The following is a 16,014-nucleotide window of genomic DNA, read 5'->3' on the forward strand; positions in this document are numbered from 1 at the left end:
TGCCAGTCTGTTGACCTGTGTGATAATTTCTCTCAAATACAGAGCTAGGATTGAAATTGTTGGGTGAAAGGATATATACAAACTTAATTTCAGAATTCAGCAAGAAAGTATTCTAAAATGACTGCAACCAATCTATACTCCCTCCAATAGTACATAAAGGATTCCCATTTCCATTATAGTCTTGCCAACATTTAACCAACTTTCTAATTTTTGCGCTTTTTTTAAATAAAAATTCTTATTTCTTGATTGCTTTAACTTTTACTTCTCTGATTACTAGAGAGGTGGAGTATCTCTTCATATGAGCCATTAACATTTCTTCTTCTCCAAAGTACTTATTCATGTAATTTGCATATGTTTCTATTTTTGTATTTCATCAATTCTAAATTGCACATTCTTCACACCTTAACATCCCTGAAACTGGGACACATCCGACAGTGGATAACATCTGTTTTATTTATCTATTGCTGTATAACAAACCACCCCAAAATTCAATAAGTTAAAAAACAACAAAAATTTTATTACATTTCACAGTTTCATGGATTGACTGGCCTTATCCAGGTGATTCTTCTGATGGTCTTGCCAGGGGTCTCTCATGAAATTGCAGGCTGATAGCAGATGGGACTGCAATCATCTGAAGGCCCCACTGGGATTCCTGGACAGCTTGGCCTCTCCCCGTCTCCATGTAGCCTCAGAGCGTCTCCTTGTAGCTTCTCCAACAGGGTACCTGGACTTGTTATATGGCATTTCAGTGCTCCCAAGAGTAAGAGTTCCAAGAAACAAAGGCAGAAGCTGAAACATTACTTATGAACTAGCCCAGAAGTCATGTAGAATCACTTCTATCACATTTGATTGATCAAAAGCATCACAAGCCCAGCTTATATTCAAGAGAAAGTGAAACAGACTCCGTGTCTTGAGGGAGAAGAAGCAAGATCACATTACAAAAGAGCATGTAGTTGGAGGTATTGTTGTAGCCACTTTTGGAAACACAATTTGTTAAATCTGCCATTTGACTACAAAATCACATCTCTCCCCCACATACAAAATACACTTAGCCTCTCCCCAGAAAATCTCATCCTATTATGGATGCTCTAGGATCTCACCATCTAAATCAGGTGTGAATGGGGTTTGGGGGTGAAGTTCCTTAGGTAGTACTCCTCAAGTATAGTTCCTGAAGAAATTTGTTTTTTTGTGTTTTTTGACCTCACCACACGACTTGCGGGATCTTAGTTCCCCAACCAGGGATCAAACCTGGGCCCTGGCAGTGAAAGCACCGGAGTCCTAACCACTGGACGGCCAGGGAATTCCCTAGTTCCTGAAGAAATCTGAACTTACAAGACATCTGCCCTACATGAAAACTCAATAAATGATAGTGAGACAAAGAAAGGATAAGTGCAACAAATATTCAATCCAGAATGAAGAGTAGGGAAAATGTGCTCTACTTCTTGATGTGGCAAGGACACAGTGCAAAAGAGCTTGTGGCTCATTATTTTGTACACTTCAAATATGTGTAGTTTATGGTACATCATTTATACCCGAATAAAGGCATTTGTTTGTTTGTTTTTAAAGAGCATGTTTGATGGAAGACATGCAGCCACCTTTGGAAACAGAGTCTGCCACAGTATTTTACACAGTAGCTGTCAGGCGGTTGTCATTCCTTGTTCATGTATGAACTTGGTTGTTTTCCCATTGACCTTCCCATTAAATGACTTTAATCTCTCAATGGTTTAGTTAATGAGTCATTTGAAAAAGGAACTGGAATTCTGATTGTTGTTTGAAACGCTCCCTTGACATCTTCGAGTAAGGTCAAAACAGTGTTAGCATGAAGACCTACTGAATGGTTGTCAGCTTGGCAAACAATCTCAGAGACAATAGTGAGGCCCTCTTTGAGGAACTGCTGCATTACCAGCAGCGCATGATGACACAGAACACAATATTGTATATAAGAACATGGAGTATAAAAGTGATTCAGGGGGGCTTCCCTGGTGGCGCAGTGGTTGAGAATCTGCATGCCAATGCAGGGGACACGGGTTTGAGCCCTTGTCCGGGAAGATACCACATGCCACGGAGCAGCTAAGCCCGTGCGCCACAACTACTGAGCCTGTGCGTCTGGAGCCTGTGCTCTGCAACAAAAGAGGCCGCGATAGTGAGAGGCCCGTGCACCGTGATGAAGAGTGGCCCCCGCTCACCGCAGCTAGAGAAAGCCCTCGCATAGAAACGAAAACCCAACACAGCCAAAAATAAATAAATAAATAAATTATAAAATTCCTAACAGTGAAACAATAATTACCCCCAAAGGAAAGAACATTAAAAAAAAAAAGTGATTCAGAAGAAATGCACTCTAAATGAAAATAAGTTTTAGGAACACTGAATGCCAGATGTAGGTATGGGAGGGAGGCACAACAGAAAAGGTAGCTGACACTCGAAATATGTCATTGCTATGTATTAGCCAAATAGTGAAAGAGCTCCTGATTTCCAGCCAAGTGTTTTCTACAGAACACTAAGGAAAGATTTCCTGATTTGGATAACCCAACACAAAAGGCACTTAAACAAACAGAAAAATGGATAGCATGGCTTTTGTCTTTCAAAATGGGGTAGGGGGTTAAATTACATTTTATTCCTTAAGGACAGAAAAGGCCTGGGGACCTAGCACTGTGTCTGTGGCTCTGTGATGATTCTGTGCCATATACTGGAATTATGTATATGTGACTATGAACTATTCCAAAATCATAACAAGATTAGCACTTAATTCTACCCTACTTCTTTCTCTCCTACTTTTCAGAAAGCTTCATTTTCTATAATCAAATGTCATCTTTTTATTAAAAATATGATATGTTTCTGTTTTATCCTCTTCTGTTCTTTTCTTCACTACTGATACTTTTTACTGATACTTCCACTTTCCTTGCTACTTAATGTAATCATGTTTTTTTGTTCTTATTCACTCACTGTCATTCTAGGACTAGTGTCTCTAACTGGCAGTGACCTCAACACAGTGTACAAGCAATCTTGTTAATCAAATGATCCTAGATTTCTATTTTGAAAATGTACAGTGACAAAGGGAATGATTCGCCACAAATGAACTCTTCGTGTCTGAGTGAAGTCAACGCAAGAATTTTTCTAGAATCAAGGTAATAAGAAAATGTTCCTTCCTCTAGTGATTGGATATAACAGATTCTACCCACGATTGGCCATTTAAAAACAAAACAAACAAACAAACAAAAACCTGAAATGATGGTCTTTAACTCAGTACCCTCTGAAATGGCCTTGAACTGAATGCTTTAGCAACTCTTAGATCACTGCAATCATCGACTTTGACCACAAGAGGGCAATTAAAATCACAAGAGATTATCAAGCATGTTTTTAAAGTGGATGACTTGGGGAAAGAGAAGGAACGAAGGACAAGGTACTGTGATAGGAGAAAATGAATTTTTAATTTTAAAAAAACCCTAAATTTATACACGTGCAGAAACCAAATAAGACCATTCTGTCAATCCTCAATTTCTGTGTATACAAATTGATACCTGAAAACTTTAATCCGGTCTAAAACAAAATGTCGATCTTATAACCAATTCAAAATTTCTGCCTACGTTCCTCTCAGTTCTTAATATTTATTTATTTATCTATTAATTTTGGCTGCGCCGGGTCTTACTTGCGACATGCAGGATCTTCGTTGCGGCATGTTTAGTTGCGGCATGCAGGATTCTTAGTCGCAGCATGCATGTGGGATCTTGTTGCCCCACCAGGGATGGAACCCGGGCCCCCTGCAATGGGAGTGCGGAGTCTTACCCACTGGACCATGAGGGAAGTCCCCCCTCTCAGGTCTGATTCTTGTTTCCACAGACCAGCAGTGGGGAAGTGAGGCGTCCCTCTAGCCTCAGGAGATGGGGATTGGAAGAAAGAGGCAAGGTCTCTCTTACTGGTACCCTGTTATCTGGCCTCACTGTGTGTGGAGGATACCTGCGATGGTCGTTTGATGTGTCATCTCAGCCAGGCAACAGTCCCCAGCCATTCAATCAAACACTAGTCTACATGTTGCTGTGAAGGTATTTTTTAGATGTAAGTAGAGTCTATAACCAGTTGACTGTAAACGAGGGAGATTATCATAATCTGGGTGGGATGGGTTCAATCAGTTGAAAGGCCTTCAGAGCAGAGGTGAAGCTTCCCTGACAAAGAAGAAATTGCACCTGTGGACAGCAGTGCCAGCCCCTGCTGGAGAGCTCTAGTCTGCCCTTCCTGACAGCCTGCCGTTTGAGCTTTGGACTTGCCTAGTTGGCTCCACAGTGGCATGAACCAATTCCATGCAATAAATTTTTTAAAATATATCCCCTACTGGTTCTGCTTCTCTTGTTGAACCCAGACTGATAACGATACCCAGATACTAGTTATCTCTCGTGGGGCACTTCTGTGGGTTTTAGGAGATCCCACCCAGATACATACACCCTTGAGGAATTTCTGCACTGCACCATTTCCTGATACAGGTGATATGCTCTCTGGAAGGCCTCTTAACTTTACCTTAACTCTCAGCTTATGGTGAAACATTCCACAGGGCCTCTTTCTTCTGGGGTCCCCTTGAGAATAAAGCCCTTTGTAGACAACTCAAACCCCATTACCTTCTTCTGCTTCCTCCTATACCCACTGAACAAATGGTGAAATTGCGATGTGCATCCACTGCATCTACCCCTCCTTACCCTGGCATTAGGGGCAATTTCAGCTAGCTTCCCACCACCAGACCTCTCCAAGCAACATTCAGACAGAAGTTTCTCTGCTGTCCACAACAGGGTACTTAGGTCAAGTTCTTCCAAGCACTCTCTTGTTCTCCAGTCAGCCCCGGATCTACAAGTTTCCATAGCTGAGCAACATAGACTGGGGAGTAAGACTGTGTCCACCTCCAGCAAGCAGGGGCCCTCCAGTTCCTCCCCCACTTGGCCTGGGCAGAAGGAGGGGAAACAGACCAGCAATCTCGTCATCCACAAATTCCTTCAAAGAATTTGCCTCTGTAATTAGTCTTGAACTTTTCATTATATGGGCTGTTGGTAATTGTCCCCAGATGAGTTTGGAAAGTCCTATGGGGTGTGTCTAAAGACTCTCTTTGGAACATAGGTTTAGGTTTCAACCAAAATTTTGAGACCCCAGAAAAAAAGTCTCTCTCATCACGGGGGAAGTTTTTGCACTCTCACACAAATTGATTATTCATAGGTGAGCTCCTATCTGGAATTCTGTATCTTTAAAGAATATTCCCAGGCTGCTCTAGTCTCTCAACAACATTTTCCACTAGTGGCTCTGTTCTGAGTCTAGGGATATTTGATGAGTCCCCGAGTCTGTCAGTGAATGCTATACACTACAGACTCTTAAAGTCTCCTGGATGAGCCTTCATAAATGTAATCACTGTGCTCATTTCAGTGTTTCACTAGCAAATGCACCAATTTTCCATCCTTTTTGACACAGCAATGCTAATTCCAGTTAGTTCCTGGTGCTTCTATAATTATGCTCTTCACTAGAGGTCAGCTGTCTTATACTTTCCCTTAACTAATTTAATCTTAGAACAGAGAATGAAGGATTTCAAATGATATAAAGAGAAAAATTACAAACTAGGACAAAATATTTTCAGCCTGTATCACACAGAGATGGCTCATTTATTTAGTATATAAAAAACTTCTTTCTCACTAATTATTTAGGAAAAGATCTATCACCCAATTTCTTTTTTAAAAAGGATAAAGACTATAAACTGTCAGTTCACAGAAAAGGAAATACAAATGGCTCATAAGCATGTGAAAAGATGCTCACTATAATTCTTAATAAGAGAAATACAAATTAAAACCACACTGAGTGGGACTTCCCTGGTGGCGCAGTGGTTAAGAATCTGCCTGCCAATGCAGGGGACACAGGTTTGAGCCCTGGTCCAGGAAGATCCCACATGCCGTGGAGCAACTAAGCCCGTGTGCCACAACTACTGAGCCTGCACTCTTAGCCCACAAGCCACAACAACTGAAGCCCACACGGCTAGAGCCTTGCTCCGCAACAAGAGAAGCCACCGCAATGAGAAATGAGAAACCCGCATGCAGCAACAAAGACCCGATGCAGCCAAAAATAAATTAATTAATTAATTTTTAAAAACACAATGAGAAACCGTTTTTCATCTCTCTAATTATTAGCAAAGATCAAAACATTTCATGAAAAACTGCATTGGTGAAGACGTAGAGGAAAATGAAACTATCATTGCTGGTGGGAGTGTAAATCTGCAGATTTATGTAGAGCAATTTGGCCTGTCTACAAACACTCAAAAAGCACAAAATTACATCTGTAGAAATATAGTCATTGTAGCATTGTTTGTAAAGACAAAAGAGAGGAAATGATCTAAACTTCCATTAATAGGAGACTAGCTAAATAAATTGTTAAATCCATAAAATAGTATTCAGAATAAGGCAGTACTAATGAGTATAAACATAGAAAGAGTCAAGATATATTGTTAATTGGGGATGGGGAGTAAAGTTCAGAACAGTGTGTATACTATACTACAACTTGTGTGTATTTGTGTGTGTGTGTGCACACACTCGTGTACATAAATGCTTATGAATAGGTTATATCTGGTAAAGAACATAAGAAGTCGACAGTATTTTTCTCCAGGGAAAGGAACTGGTGAGCTGGCATTCAGAGGTGGAACAGAGACTCTTTTTTCACGGCTATATATCCCTTGTAACTTTTGAATTTTATACTGTGAGCATGCACATCTTCAAAACATGGTAAATAATAATTTGAAAGAAGTAACACATAAAGAAGAGAATCACAAACTGTGACAAGAGCTTTGAAGAAACTAAACAAGTGGATGTTGCAGAGAGTTAGGAGATTGGCTATTTTGGATAGAACAATCATACAGTATGGCTCAATGTAGGCTCAGAGAAATTAAGCATTTTGCCTAAAGTCACACAGCAATTATTAGAAAAAGGATTTGAGTAAAGGTCGGTCTTATTGACTCCAGCATCAGTGATCTTCCTACTATGTTCCCACTGCTCTCAAGAGGGGATAGGCATTTTCTAAGGAAAAATATATGGCCAAAGAACCAGTGTAACTAACAATTTTCAGGAAAGCATTTGAGCATTCTATACCTGTCACAGCCAGCAGCATTTAGATGCAAATAGTTGGTTACAAGTCATGCAGGGCCTTGCAAGTCACGAACATTACTTAAGCAAAAAATAGGAAGAGCTAAGGGGAAGAAACCCGCTAGCTCTTTACTGGGGATCTACAGAGCACATTCTAGCCAATCTGTGGAGAGACATCACATATATAACAGTTTGGGACATCACTGTAGCTAAGACAAACCAAAACCTAAGAGCAGTCCCAGCATCCATGACAAAATTTGGAATGTGTGCAGTGAGGTCACTGACCCTATGTCCATGTGACCAAGGATGTGGCCCTTTTCAAGACAGGCAGGATCTGGTCTGAGGGGACAAAGAAAGAAAATGCAACTTTTGCGAGTAGATTTAAAAGCGGGGGAGAAAGGAGAAGGTGCATTAAGCAGTAATCCAAAGCAAAATGGAGCAGCACAATTACAGTCTAAGCCTCCATCCCCAGAGCAACAGAACCAAACTAGTCCTCCGCCTGGGATGAGCTCAGAGAAGCCCCAGCAAACAGCCTAACACACTGTCAAGGCCAAGCTACCTCACCAACATAAGAGCTTGACAGTGGGGTTGGAGGGTGCAGACTGGTTTCGTTTTGTCTTGATTACTACTGTTTTCTAGTTGCACAGTTAAAAGATAAAAACATTCTCATTTTAAAAGGTTTGTTCTCCAGAAGAAAAAAGAAAGCAAAAAAGGAGGTTATTTATTTAATCATTTTGATATTGATAGATATTTGAATTGTTTCTAATTTTCCCTACTGTAGAAGTATAATAAAGTTCTTTGTACATAAATCTTTGTGCACTTGTACAAACAATTTTTTAGAATCTACTGTTAGCAGTGTAACACATCTACACACTGACCAGGCCAAAAGCAGGAAGAGTAACGTGGTATGAGATACCATTAGTGTCTAGTCTGAGTCTATGGAAAAGGCTCATGCCTGTCCTGGGTACTTGCCCACGCCCTTGTCCCCATCCTGATCTGGGTCCCACACAGTTTGACCATCCTCTCACTGCCCCTGTCCGTAAACCCTAGCTGGTGTGCTCACTATAACCCTTGGACATCGAAAACAGATTACCCTGTGTTATGATCCTTTATGCAGAATATTCCCATGCTTCTTTGCCTTAACTGCAACCCTGTTTAAACTGTTTTTTTAAAAAATCATGTCCTCTCATGAAGAGTCTGCTAAATTTCCCCCAGAGTTGGAAGGGGAGTGCAAGTGGTGAGAAAAGGAAAGTCTGCATCTTGCTGTTGTTGTGTGATTGTTCCCTTTGCTGATTCCAGACCATTATTTCTTAATCATATAAAAATGGCTCCTTGAATAGATAGTGGCAGATGGTTGCACAACATCGTGAACATAATTAATGCCACTGAATTGTACAGCTACAAATAGTTAAAATGGTAAATTTTATGTTTTAAATATTTTACTACAATTTTTTATGTTTTTAAATATTTTATTTATTTACTTATTTTATTTGGTTGCGTCAGGTCTTAGTTGTGGCACGTGGGATCTTCCATTGCAGTGTGTGGGCTTAGTTGCCCCACGGCATGTGGGATCTTCGTTCCGCAACCAGGAATCAAACCCATGTCCCCTGCACTGGAAGGCGGATTCTTAACCATTGGACCACCAGGGAAGTCCCTACTACAATTTTTAAAATGGCTCCTTTAAGGCACATGCCATCTGCCCACCTCATACTCAACTCCTTCCTGTCACCATCGTTCTCAAACCTGTTCCCTCCCTCACAATGATCCAGGACTTAGGCCCAGAACTCAGTCATCCTCTCAATTCCAAGTTAGACCTCTACTCAGAACAGCAAAAAACGTATTCGTGATTAAAATGTAAAACAAAATAACAATAATAATAATTATGTAAATATATTAGAAAAAATTTTGGAAAAATGTATGTATAATCCCAGGTAGGGGATTCTGGATGGAAAACCAGAATCCACAATGAGGGAAAAACGAGAGGCTTGACTTTATTAAAACTTAAAATGCATCAATAGAAAGAAAAAGATCTCCATAATGTTTAAAAACACAAATAACAGACAGAAGGAAAATAATCGCAAGACATATGACTGACCAAAGGTTATCCCTAGTATACAAAGAGTGCCTACAGATTGATAAGAAAAAGACAAAAAAAAAGAATGATAGCATAAATGGCCAAGGGATATAAACAGGTAATTCAGAGGAAATACAAATAACAGATTAATATAAGAAGATTCTCAAAGACACTAGCAGTTAGGAAAACACAAACTAAAACAGGGATATACCATTCCTACACCACTCCCCCAGCCCACACAGTCACACTAATGATAACTAGCCAAAATTTAAAACATTGAGAATATGCGGAGCTGAGAAGGGTAGAGGACCAGTACTCTCATCCATGGCTAACGGAAGTAAAATTGCTTCAGTCTTTTTGTAATCTGGTAATATCTATAAAAATTTAAACTTGCTATACATTTTGGCCCATGATTCATGTCACCTTTATGAATCTATTGTAGAGAAATAGGATATATGTACAAAAATGTTCACTGTACTATTTATTTCATCTTCTCTGCTGTTACTCCCAAATCTTTTCCCATCCAGTATGTTCATTACTTTGGGCTCCCTATTCTTTAAGTTTCTTGTCTACTTCTGACGACTTCTATTTTCTGACACATTTTTTGTCCCCTGAAACCACCCTGTAAAATCCCCACCCTTCATCATTCCTACCATTTGACTTCTCTGTTATTACAACTAGTCTGACATGGGCTGTTGCCAATAATCATGTAATAATGCAGACTGAAATCCCTGAAAATGTGTGGCCTCTTGCTTCACCTGAGTGCTTGGTGCAGACCGGCAAATGCTGTGTCTCTAAGCGGATGTCTGTCTTTTCCCTTTGTGATTATTCTAAAATGCTGCCTTCCACAGATCCCAGACTTCTCACTACCTCCCTCATTCTTAGCTTTAGGACCTTGTCTTTTATCTCACTGAGAAGATGGAATTCACCAGACAAGAACAGTCTACATTTTCTTCCCCACGCCTCACACAAACCCTGTCAACATCCTCACCCATCCTCCCCACTTCCCTGAGAAAAGGGGGCACCCTTTCCACCCAAGGTCATTTCTTCCAGTTGTGCGTTGGGTCTCATATTAATCTACTGCCTCAAGGATTTGTCTTGCATGTATTTTTAGTCTCTCCCATTCAACTGAAATTTTCACCTCAAGCTGTAAACATGCGCTACTCTCTCCTACTGATATGTAAAACTATATTGGCCTTACATATAACCCTTATATTTAGATAACATCGCCTTCCTTCCTGCCATCACAAAACTTCTTAAAAGAGACTTCTAAACTCATTGTTTCCACTTCTTTACCTTCTACTTATTAGTCAGCTCACTGAAATTTCACATCTTTCACCGGCACACCAATGAAGGATGTGAACAATGACCTCCACACTGTCAATTTCATTGAATAGTCTCCTCTCATTATGTTACCTTACATCTCTAGCATTTTATACTTTGAATGCTCCCTCCACCTTGAAAATCACTCCTTCCTTAGCTTTTATCACATCTCTTTCACACTCTCTCCTGTATGCCAGCACAGGAGTTTTCTCCCCTCCCCTTCATTTCCTTCCCCATCTCAGTACTAATATTGAAATAAAGGCCTTATTATCATCGAAGTTTTGCTATGAGAGAAGACCATTACTAGCAAGAAAAAGATTTGTTTTATAGATGTTCTAATGTGAAGAAGATGAAAGACCTTCTCCTAAGTAAAAACTCATCACCTTTCCAGGATACAGCCGGGAGTGAAAAGTCATCATGGTCTTGAGGATCCTGTGGTTCACTTCACCTTTGCTTGATGAGGGTATAGAGAAATAGGCCCTTTAATTCATACATTGCTGGAGACTTTAAACTGGTGGTCCCGTTTGAAAGTACCCACTGACCCAGCAATTCCCTCTGATATATTCATATATGTACCAAGTAACATATGAACAGGATATTTATCTAAAATCTACAGGAAAAACCATAGGACCTAGAACAGCTAAAAGAATTTTGAAAAAGAAAAACAAAATTGGGGAACTATCTGACCCCATTTCAAGACTTAGTATAAAGCTACATTAGAGTAGACGTAAAACAAATAAATAAATGGCACTGAAGAGAAAATGCAGAAATTGACCTACATGTATGTGATAATTGATTTTCAACAAAGGTATCAAGGGAATTCAATGAAAAAAGGGGTAGTTATATCAATAAATGGTGCTAGAAGAATTAGACATCTTTAAGAATAAAAAAAAAAAATGACCTCAACTCATAACTTATACCATACATAAAGGTAAGATCAAAATAGATCACAGACCTAAATGCAAAACCTAAAACTACACAATTTCTAGAAAAAAACATAAAGGCAATCTGTGACCTTGGACTAGGCAAAGAGTTCTTAGACAACACACAAAAAATACAAATTAGAATACAAACACTGATAAACTAGACTTCATAAAAATTTTAAACTTCTGTTCTTTGAAAAACACTGTTAAGATAATGAAAAGGCAAGCCACAGACTGAGAAAAAAAATATTTGCAAAGTATATATCTGATAAGAACTTGTATTCAGAATATAAGAACTCTGACAACTCAATAACAAGAAAACAAATAAATTGGCAAAATATTTGAAGAAATACTTTACCAAAGAAAAATGTATGGATGATAAATAAGCACATGAAAAATGCTCAACATAATTAATCTTTAAGGTAATGGTAATTAAAACCACAACGAGATACTACTAAGTACCTATTAGACTAGCTAAAATTAAAAAGACTGTAGCACAGTACTGTTCTTGGCCCAGAGAGTCAGACAAACAAAAATAAGTAAATGGACAGACCTATGTTTTCAACAATTATTTTTAAAAAGCTTTGCAAATCTAATCACTAGTCCAGAAAAACATGTATTTCTTCAGTTTCACTGGCACTGCTCCAAATTCATCTAGAAAAGCTACTTAAGTAAAGGACTGAGTGTACCTGAGTGTGTGAAAATTTTGTTCCTTTGCCAGAAGAAAGAGAAAGATACAAAAGGACAGTAGGAAAATCCAGTCATCAGAGAGGAGAGAACCAAAGGGAAAGGCAACTGTTCCTGGCAAGATGAAGTTATTTTCTTTACATCGTTTCTCTTCACCTTTGAGGAGGTTCAAATGACCTGGCCCACAATCTTGGACAGCACGCCCTTGCTTCAAGTCAGTCACCTGGCCTCCTGGGGAGAAAACTCACTTCACTACTGACTCAAATGCCAGTGCAATCGCTGGCAAAATTCTGTATTCCAAATTCAAACAGTAATAGAATTTACAACATTTTGAGCTAGGATCACAAAGCTTAAATTGAGAAACCAGCCTGGTGGACACTTGGGTAATATCCTTTCTGTTTGTATAAGTCTGACTAGCAACTACTGTCAATTTCTGAAAGCATGTTCACCCTGGAAAAATAAATACCTGCCAAAATGCCAGAAAAAAAAAAAGATTGACTATACCAAGTATGGTTGAGAATGTGAAGGAAATGGAAATCTCATAGCCTGTTGGAATAGAAAACGGTACAAGCGTTTTGGAAAAGAGCTTGGCAGTTTCTTAAAAAGTTAAACACATATCTACCAGATGATCCAGCCATTCCACCTCTAAGTATTTTTACTCAAGAGAAAAGAAAACCTATCTCCATACAAAGATTTGTATCTAAATGTTCATAACAGCTTTATTTTTAGTAGCCAAACACTGGAAATATCCATCAACATGTGAATGGATAAATAAATGTGTCACGTCCATATGACAGAATATCAGCAATAAATAGGAGTAACTATTGATACACATGACAACATGGATAAATCTCAAAATAATTATGCTGAGTGAAAGAAGCCAGAAAAAAAAAAAAAAGAGTACATACTTAATGACTCTGTAAAACTCTATGTACTGTAAAACTCTAGAATACAATCTAACCTCTAATGACAGAAAGTAGGTCAGGGGTTCCTGGGGTGGGGGACAGGAAGGAAAGAGAGGGAGGAATTACAAAAAGCATGTGGATTATATAGTGATATATTCACTATCTTGATTGTGGTGACAGTTTTATGGGTATATCCATTATGTCAAAATTTAACAAATTTTACTCTTTAAATAAATTCAGTTTATTGTGTGTCAATTGTACCTCCATAAAACTGTTTTTTTTGGGGGGGTGGGCAGTAACAAAAGAAGCTGTCATAGTAAGCTAGGTGAACAACCACTGTGGCTTGGACCAGTGTTAAAAGTGGAGATGGAGAGAAGTGATGAGATTTAGAATACACTTTGGTGGTAGAGATAAGAAAATGTGTTGAGGCACTAGCGAGTGGAAAAAGAAAGGTATCAGAAAGCTCCGCAGTTTGGAATCTGAACAACTGAATGGATGGTAGGGCCATTTCCTGAGATGGGGAAGACTCGGGAATAGGGACATGTAAGAGAACATTCATCCCCTCATTGTTTGTGACAGTGGGGGAACAAACTAGGTGTCCGTATTAAGGGAATGGGTACATAAAATGGAGACTGTACAGCAGCTAAAAGGATGAATTACGAGTACATAGCGCAACGTGGACATATCTCAAAAACACAATGCTGGTGGAAAAAGTAAAGCAGTGAGATATACAGAAAACACATTTAATTAAATATGAAACAAAGACTAAAACTACATATTTTTTAAGGATACAAATAAGCTCAAGGAATGTATCAAACATCAAAGTATATTCCTGTGGAAGAAAGAGGAATGGAAGCAGGGATACAGGAAAAAGGAGAAGGTGAACAGAACTTGAGAGGGGCGTACATGAACTGATAGGGATGGTTTGATGAACTCTAATCCCTGTACCTATGGTCCAAAAATTATTTATTAAAGTACAATAATATAGCAAAAAAACAAAATGGACAAGAGTCCAGGTTGACTAGGAAACAAGCTATTTCTAATGTAACATCCTTAAGAGAGACAAACAGTGAGGAACTAGCCCCAGCTCTGATGACAGGTGGCAAAAAGCCTTACAAGAGGACTGAACCCTAGACACAGAGGAAAGCTGTCCACATCCCATCTGTTCAGGGGAGGATTTAAGTGAATGCTGTACTCCTGTGCTTCTCTTTGAGTAAGTAAATGCACTATGCACCCAGTAGTTGCCAAGCCAAGGCCCAAATGGAATCAGAATCATGACATCCTTAACCAAGTGGGAGTCACCACCATTATATGCATAACCAAGAGATACCCCTCGGCCCCAGAACCAAAGGTAAGAGATTATAAGGAGATAGAAATTTGTTTCCACTACTTCCTTCTACGAACATTACACAGTTGTCCCTCAGTATCCTCATGGCATGGGCTCCAGGACTAGTGCTGTACACAGTGTCTCTAGTGCCGAATAAAGGGTGTTGTTCCCAAACATACATGTATCTAGTGTTGACCATATCTAGATTAAACTGGTCCTCTGCCTTCTTAGAGCCAGCTATTGAATGCTCACATGAGTAGGGTTAAGGGAGGATTCGGATACACGGTGTTTTTTGCTCACTTTCCCCTAATTAACTCGTGGGCTAATAGAAACAACTAGAATAAGAATTTTTTAATTCTTATTTTTTTATTTATCCATTCAGGTATTGAATATTCACTGATACAAGCAAACACTATTTTAGGTGTTTGGGATACAAGGGTGGATAAGATACAGCCCGTGTCCTAAAAATACAAAAGGGAAAGACAAGTAAACATCACAATCCAGTGTCATCAACAGTACAGAATTATGATTTCCTTCATCACTCCCTCCTATATCTTTAAACAACACCTTGCCTCCTTATCTATGCCCAACCTTACTAAGGAGAAATAATAAAGTTTTTCTCATTTTTGAGGAATTTGTGCCAAAAATAATTGGGGGATCAACCTCATAAACTGCTTCTGTAAATTTTCCTCTGTAAAAATGCCTTACCAGATTGACCACTATTGTGAAATTAATGTGCAAATCGCATTCAAAACATGGAAAAGACAGTCACACATTGGTTTATTCAACCACACCTATGTGTTCTCAGAAAAACTAAATTCCGTCAAGGCCAGCTCTTTGAGGAAGTGTGAAGAGCTGAGAATCAAAGCACCACCCTGCTCTCATTCACCTTCCACAGCTTATTTTCTCACCATTAGCATCATTCTTTAGAATAAAGCTTTATCTGCAAAGGACCACTGTTAGGATAAAAATATATTATCAGCGAGGAGTAGCATGTCAACCCACTGGCACACATAAAAACCCTCTAGAACATTGGCAATAGTACATATCTGCACAGATTTCATCAGCCGAGCTCAGAATATAACGTAGAAAAAGTACATTTTTGACAGAGATGATGGCGTTGAAGGAGGCAACCTTAGTCACTAGAGTGAGAAATACTAAAGGCACATCTATTTCACAAATTTGCCTACATCCAGTCTTTAAATTGTTAAGATAATATCTAAATACTCTCAGAAAGTCCAGCAAGAAACCATCAATCCCAGGGAGGCAGCATTAATCTCACATCTAATGCATATCCTAGAAGGGTAGCACTCACTAAATATGTACCCATGACTAACCTGACATCCAGAGGCCAGCTCCCTCTTTTTAGGGAGCCACATGACAGACTGACCATTCATCAATGTCTGACCTTCTTACAGACCCACGGTAAAGCAACTTCACAGCTAGAGGCTTGGAGACCACTTTTGCTGATGGTACCACACTTCTGTACCAAGCTGTTTGAAAATATTCTGTAAGAAACCAGAAAAATCAATCACTTAAGGTGACATGCAGAGTAAACGAGTTCTAAGGCATGAAGGGATAAAAAGTGAGCAAATTCTTTCTCCTATTCAGACCTCACTTCTCTCAGCTCCCAAAACAGCAGAATAAAAATTGCTCATTATCCTCTCTTAAAAATGTCATC

The 16,014-nt window shown here is 39.2% G+C and overlaps 1 protein-coding gene across 3 annotated transcripts in view; it reads right to left on the reverse strand.

Annotated features, from left to right (window-relative positions):
* KLRG1 (killer cell lectin like receptor G1) overlaps positions 1-16,014 on the reverse strand; it is a 48,279-nt gene that overhangs the window by 17,021 nt on the left and 15,244 nt on the right. Inside the window, exons 5-6 of one of the 3 annotated variants that reach the window (XR_014252432.1) lie at positions 15,671-15,841; positions 497-14,794 (exon numbers count right to left, since the gene is read on the reverse strand). Coding sequence is in view for 1 of the 3 variants with exons in the window: in XM_082420388.1 (XP_082276514.1) it covers positions 15,730-15,841 (112 nt within the window). In the remaining 2 variants the exon portion in view is untranslated. Of the gene's footprint in view, positions 1-496; positions 15,842-16,014 lie in introns of those variants that run through there. The other 2 variants (XR_014252431.1, XM_082420388.1) reach the window with 2 other exon arrangements.

This window comes from Balaenoptera physalus, assembly GCF_965194825.1.
Source record: "Balaenoptera physalus genome assembly, chromosome: 13".
Classification (NCBI taxonomy): domain Eukaryota; kingdom Metazoa; phylum Chordata; class Mammalia; order Artiodactyla; family Balaenopteridae; genus Balaenoptera; species Balaenoptera physalus.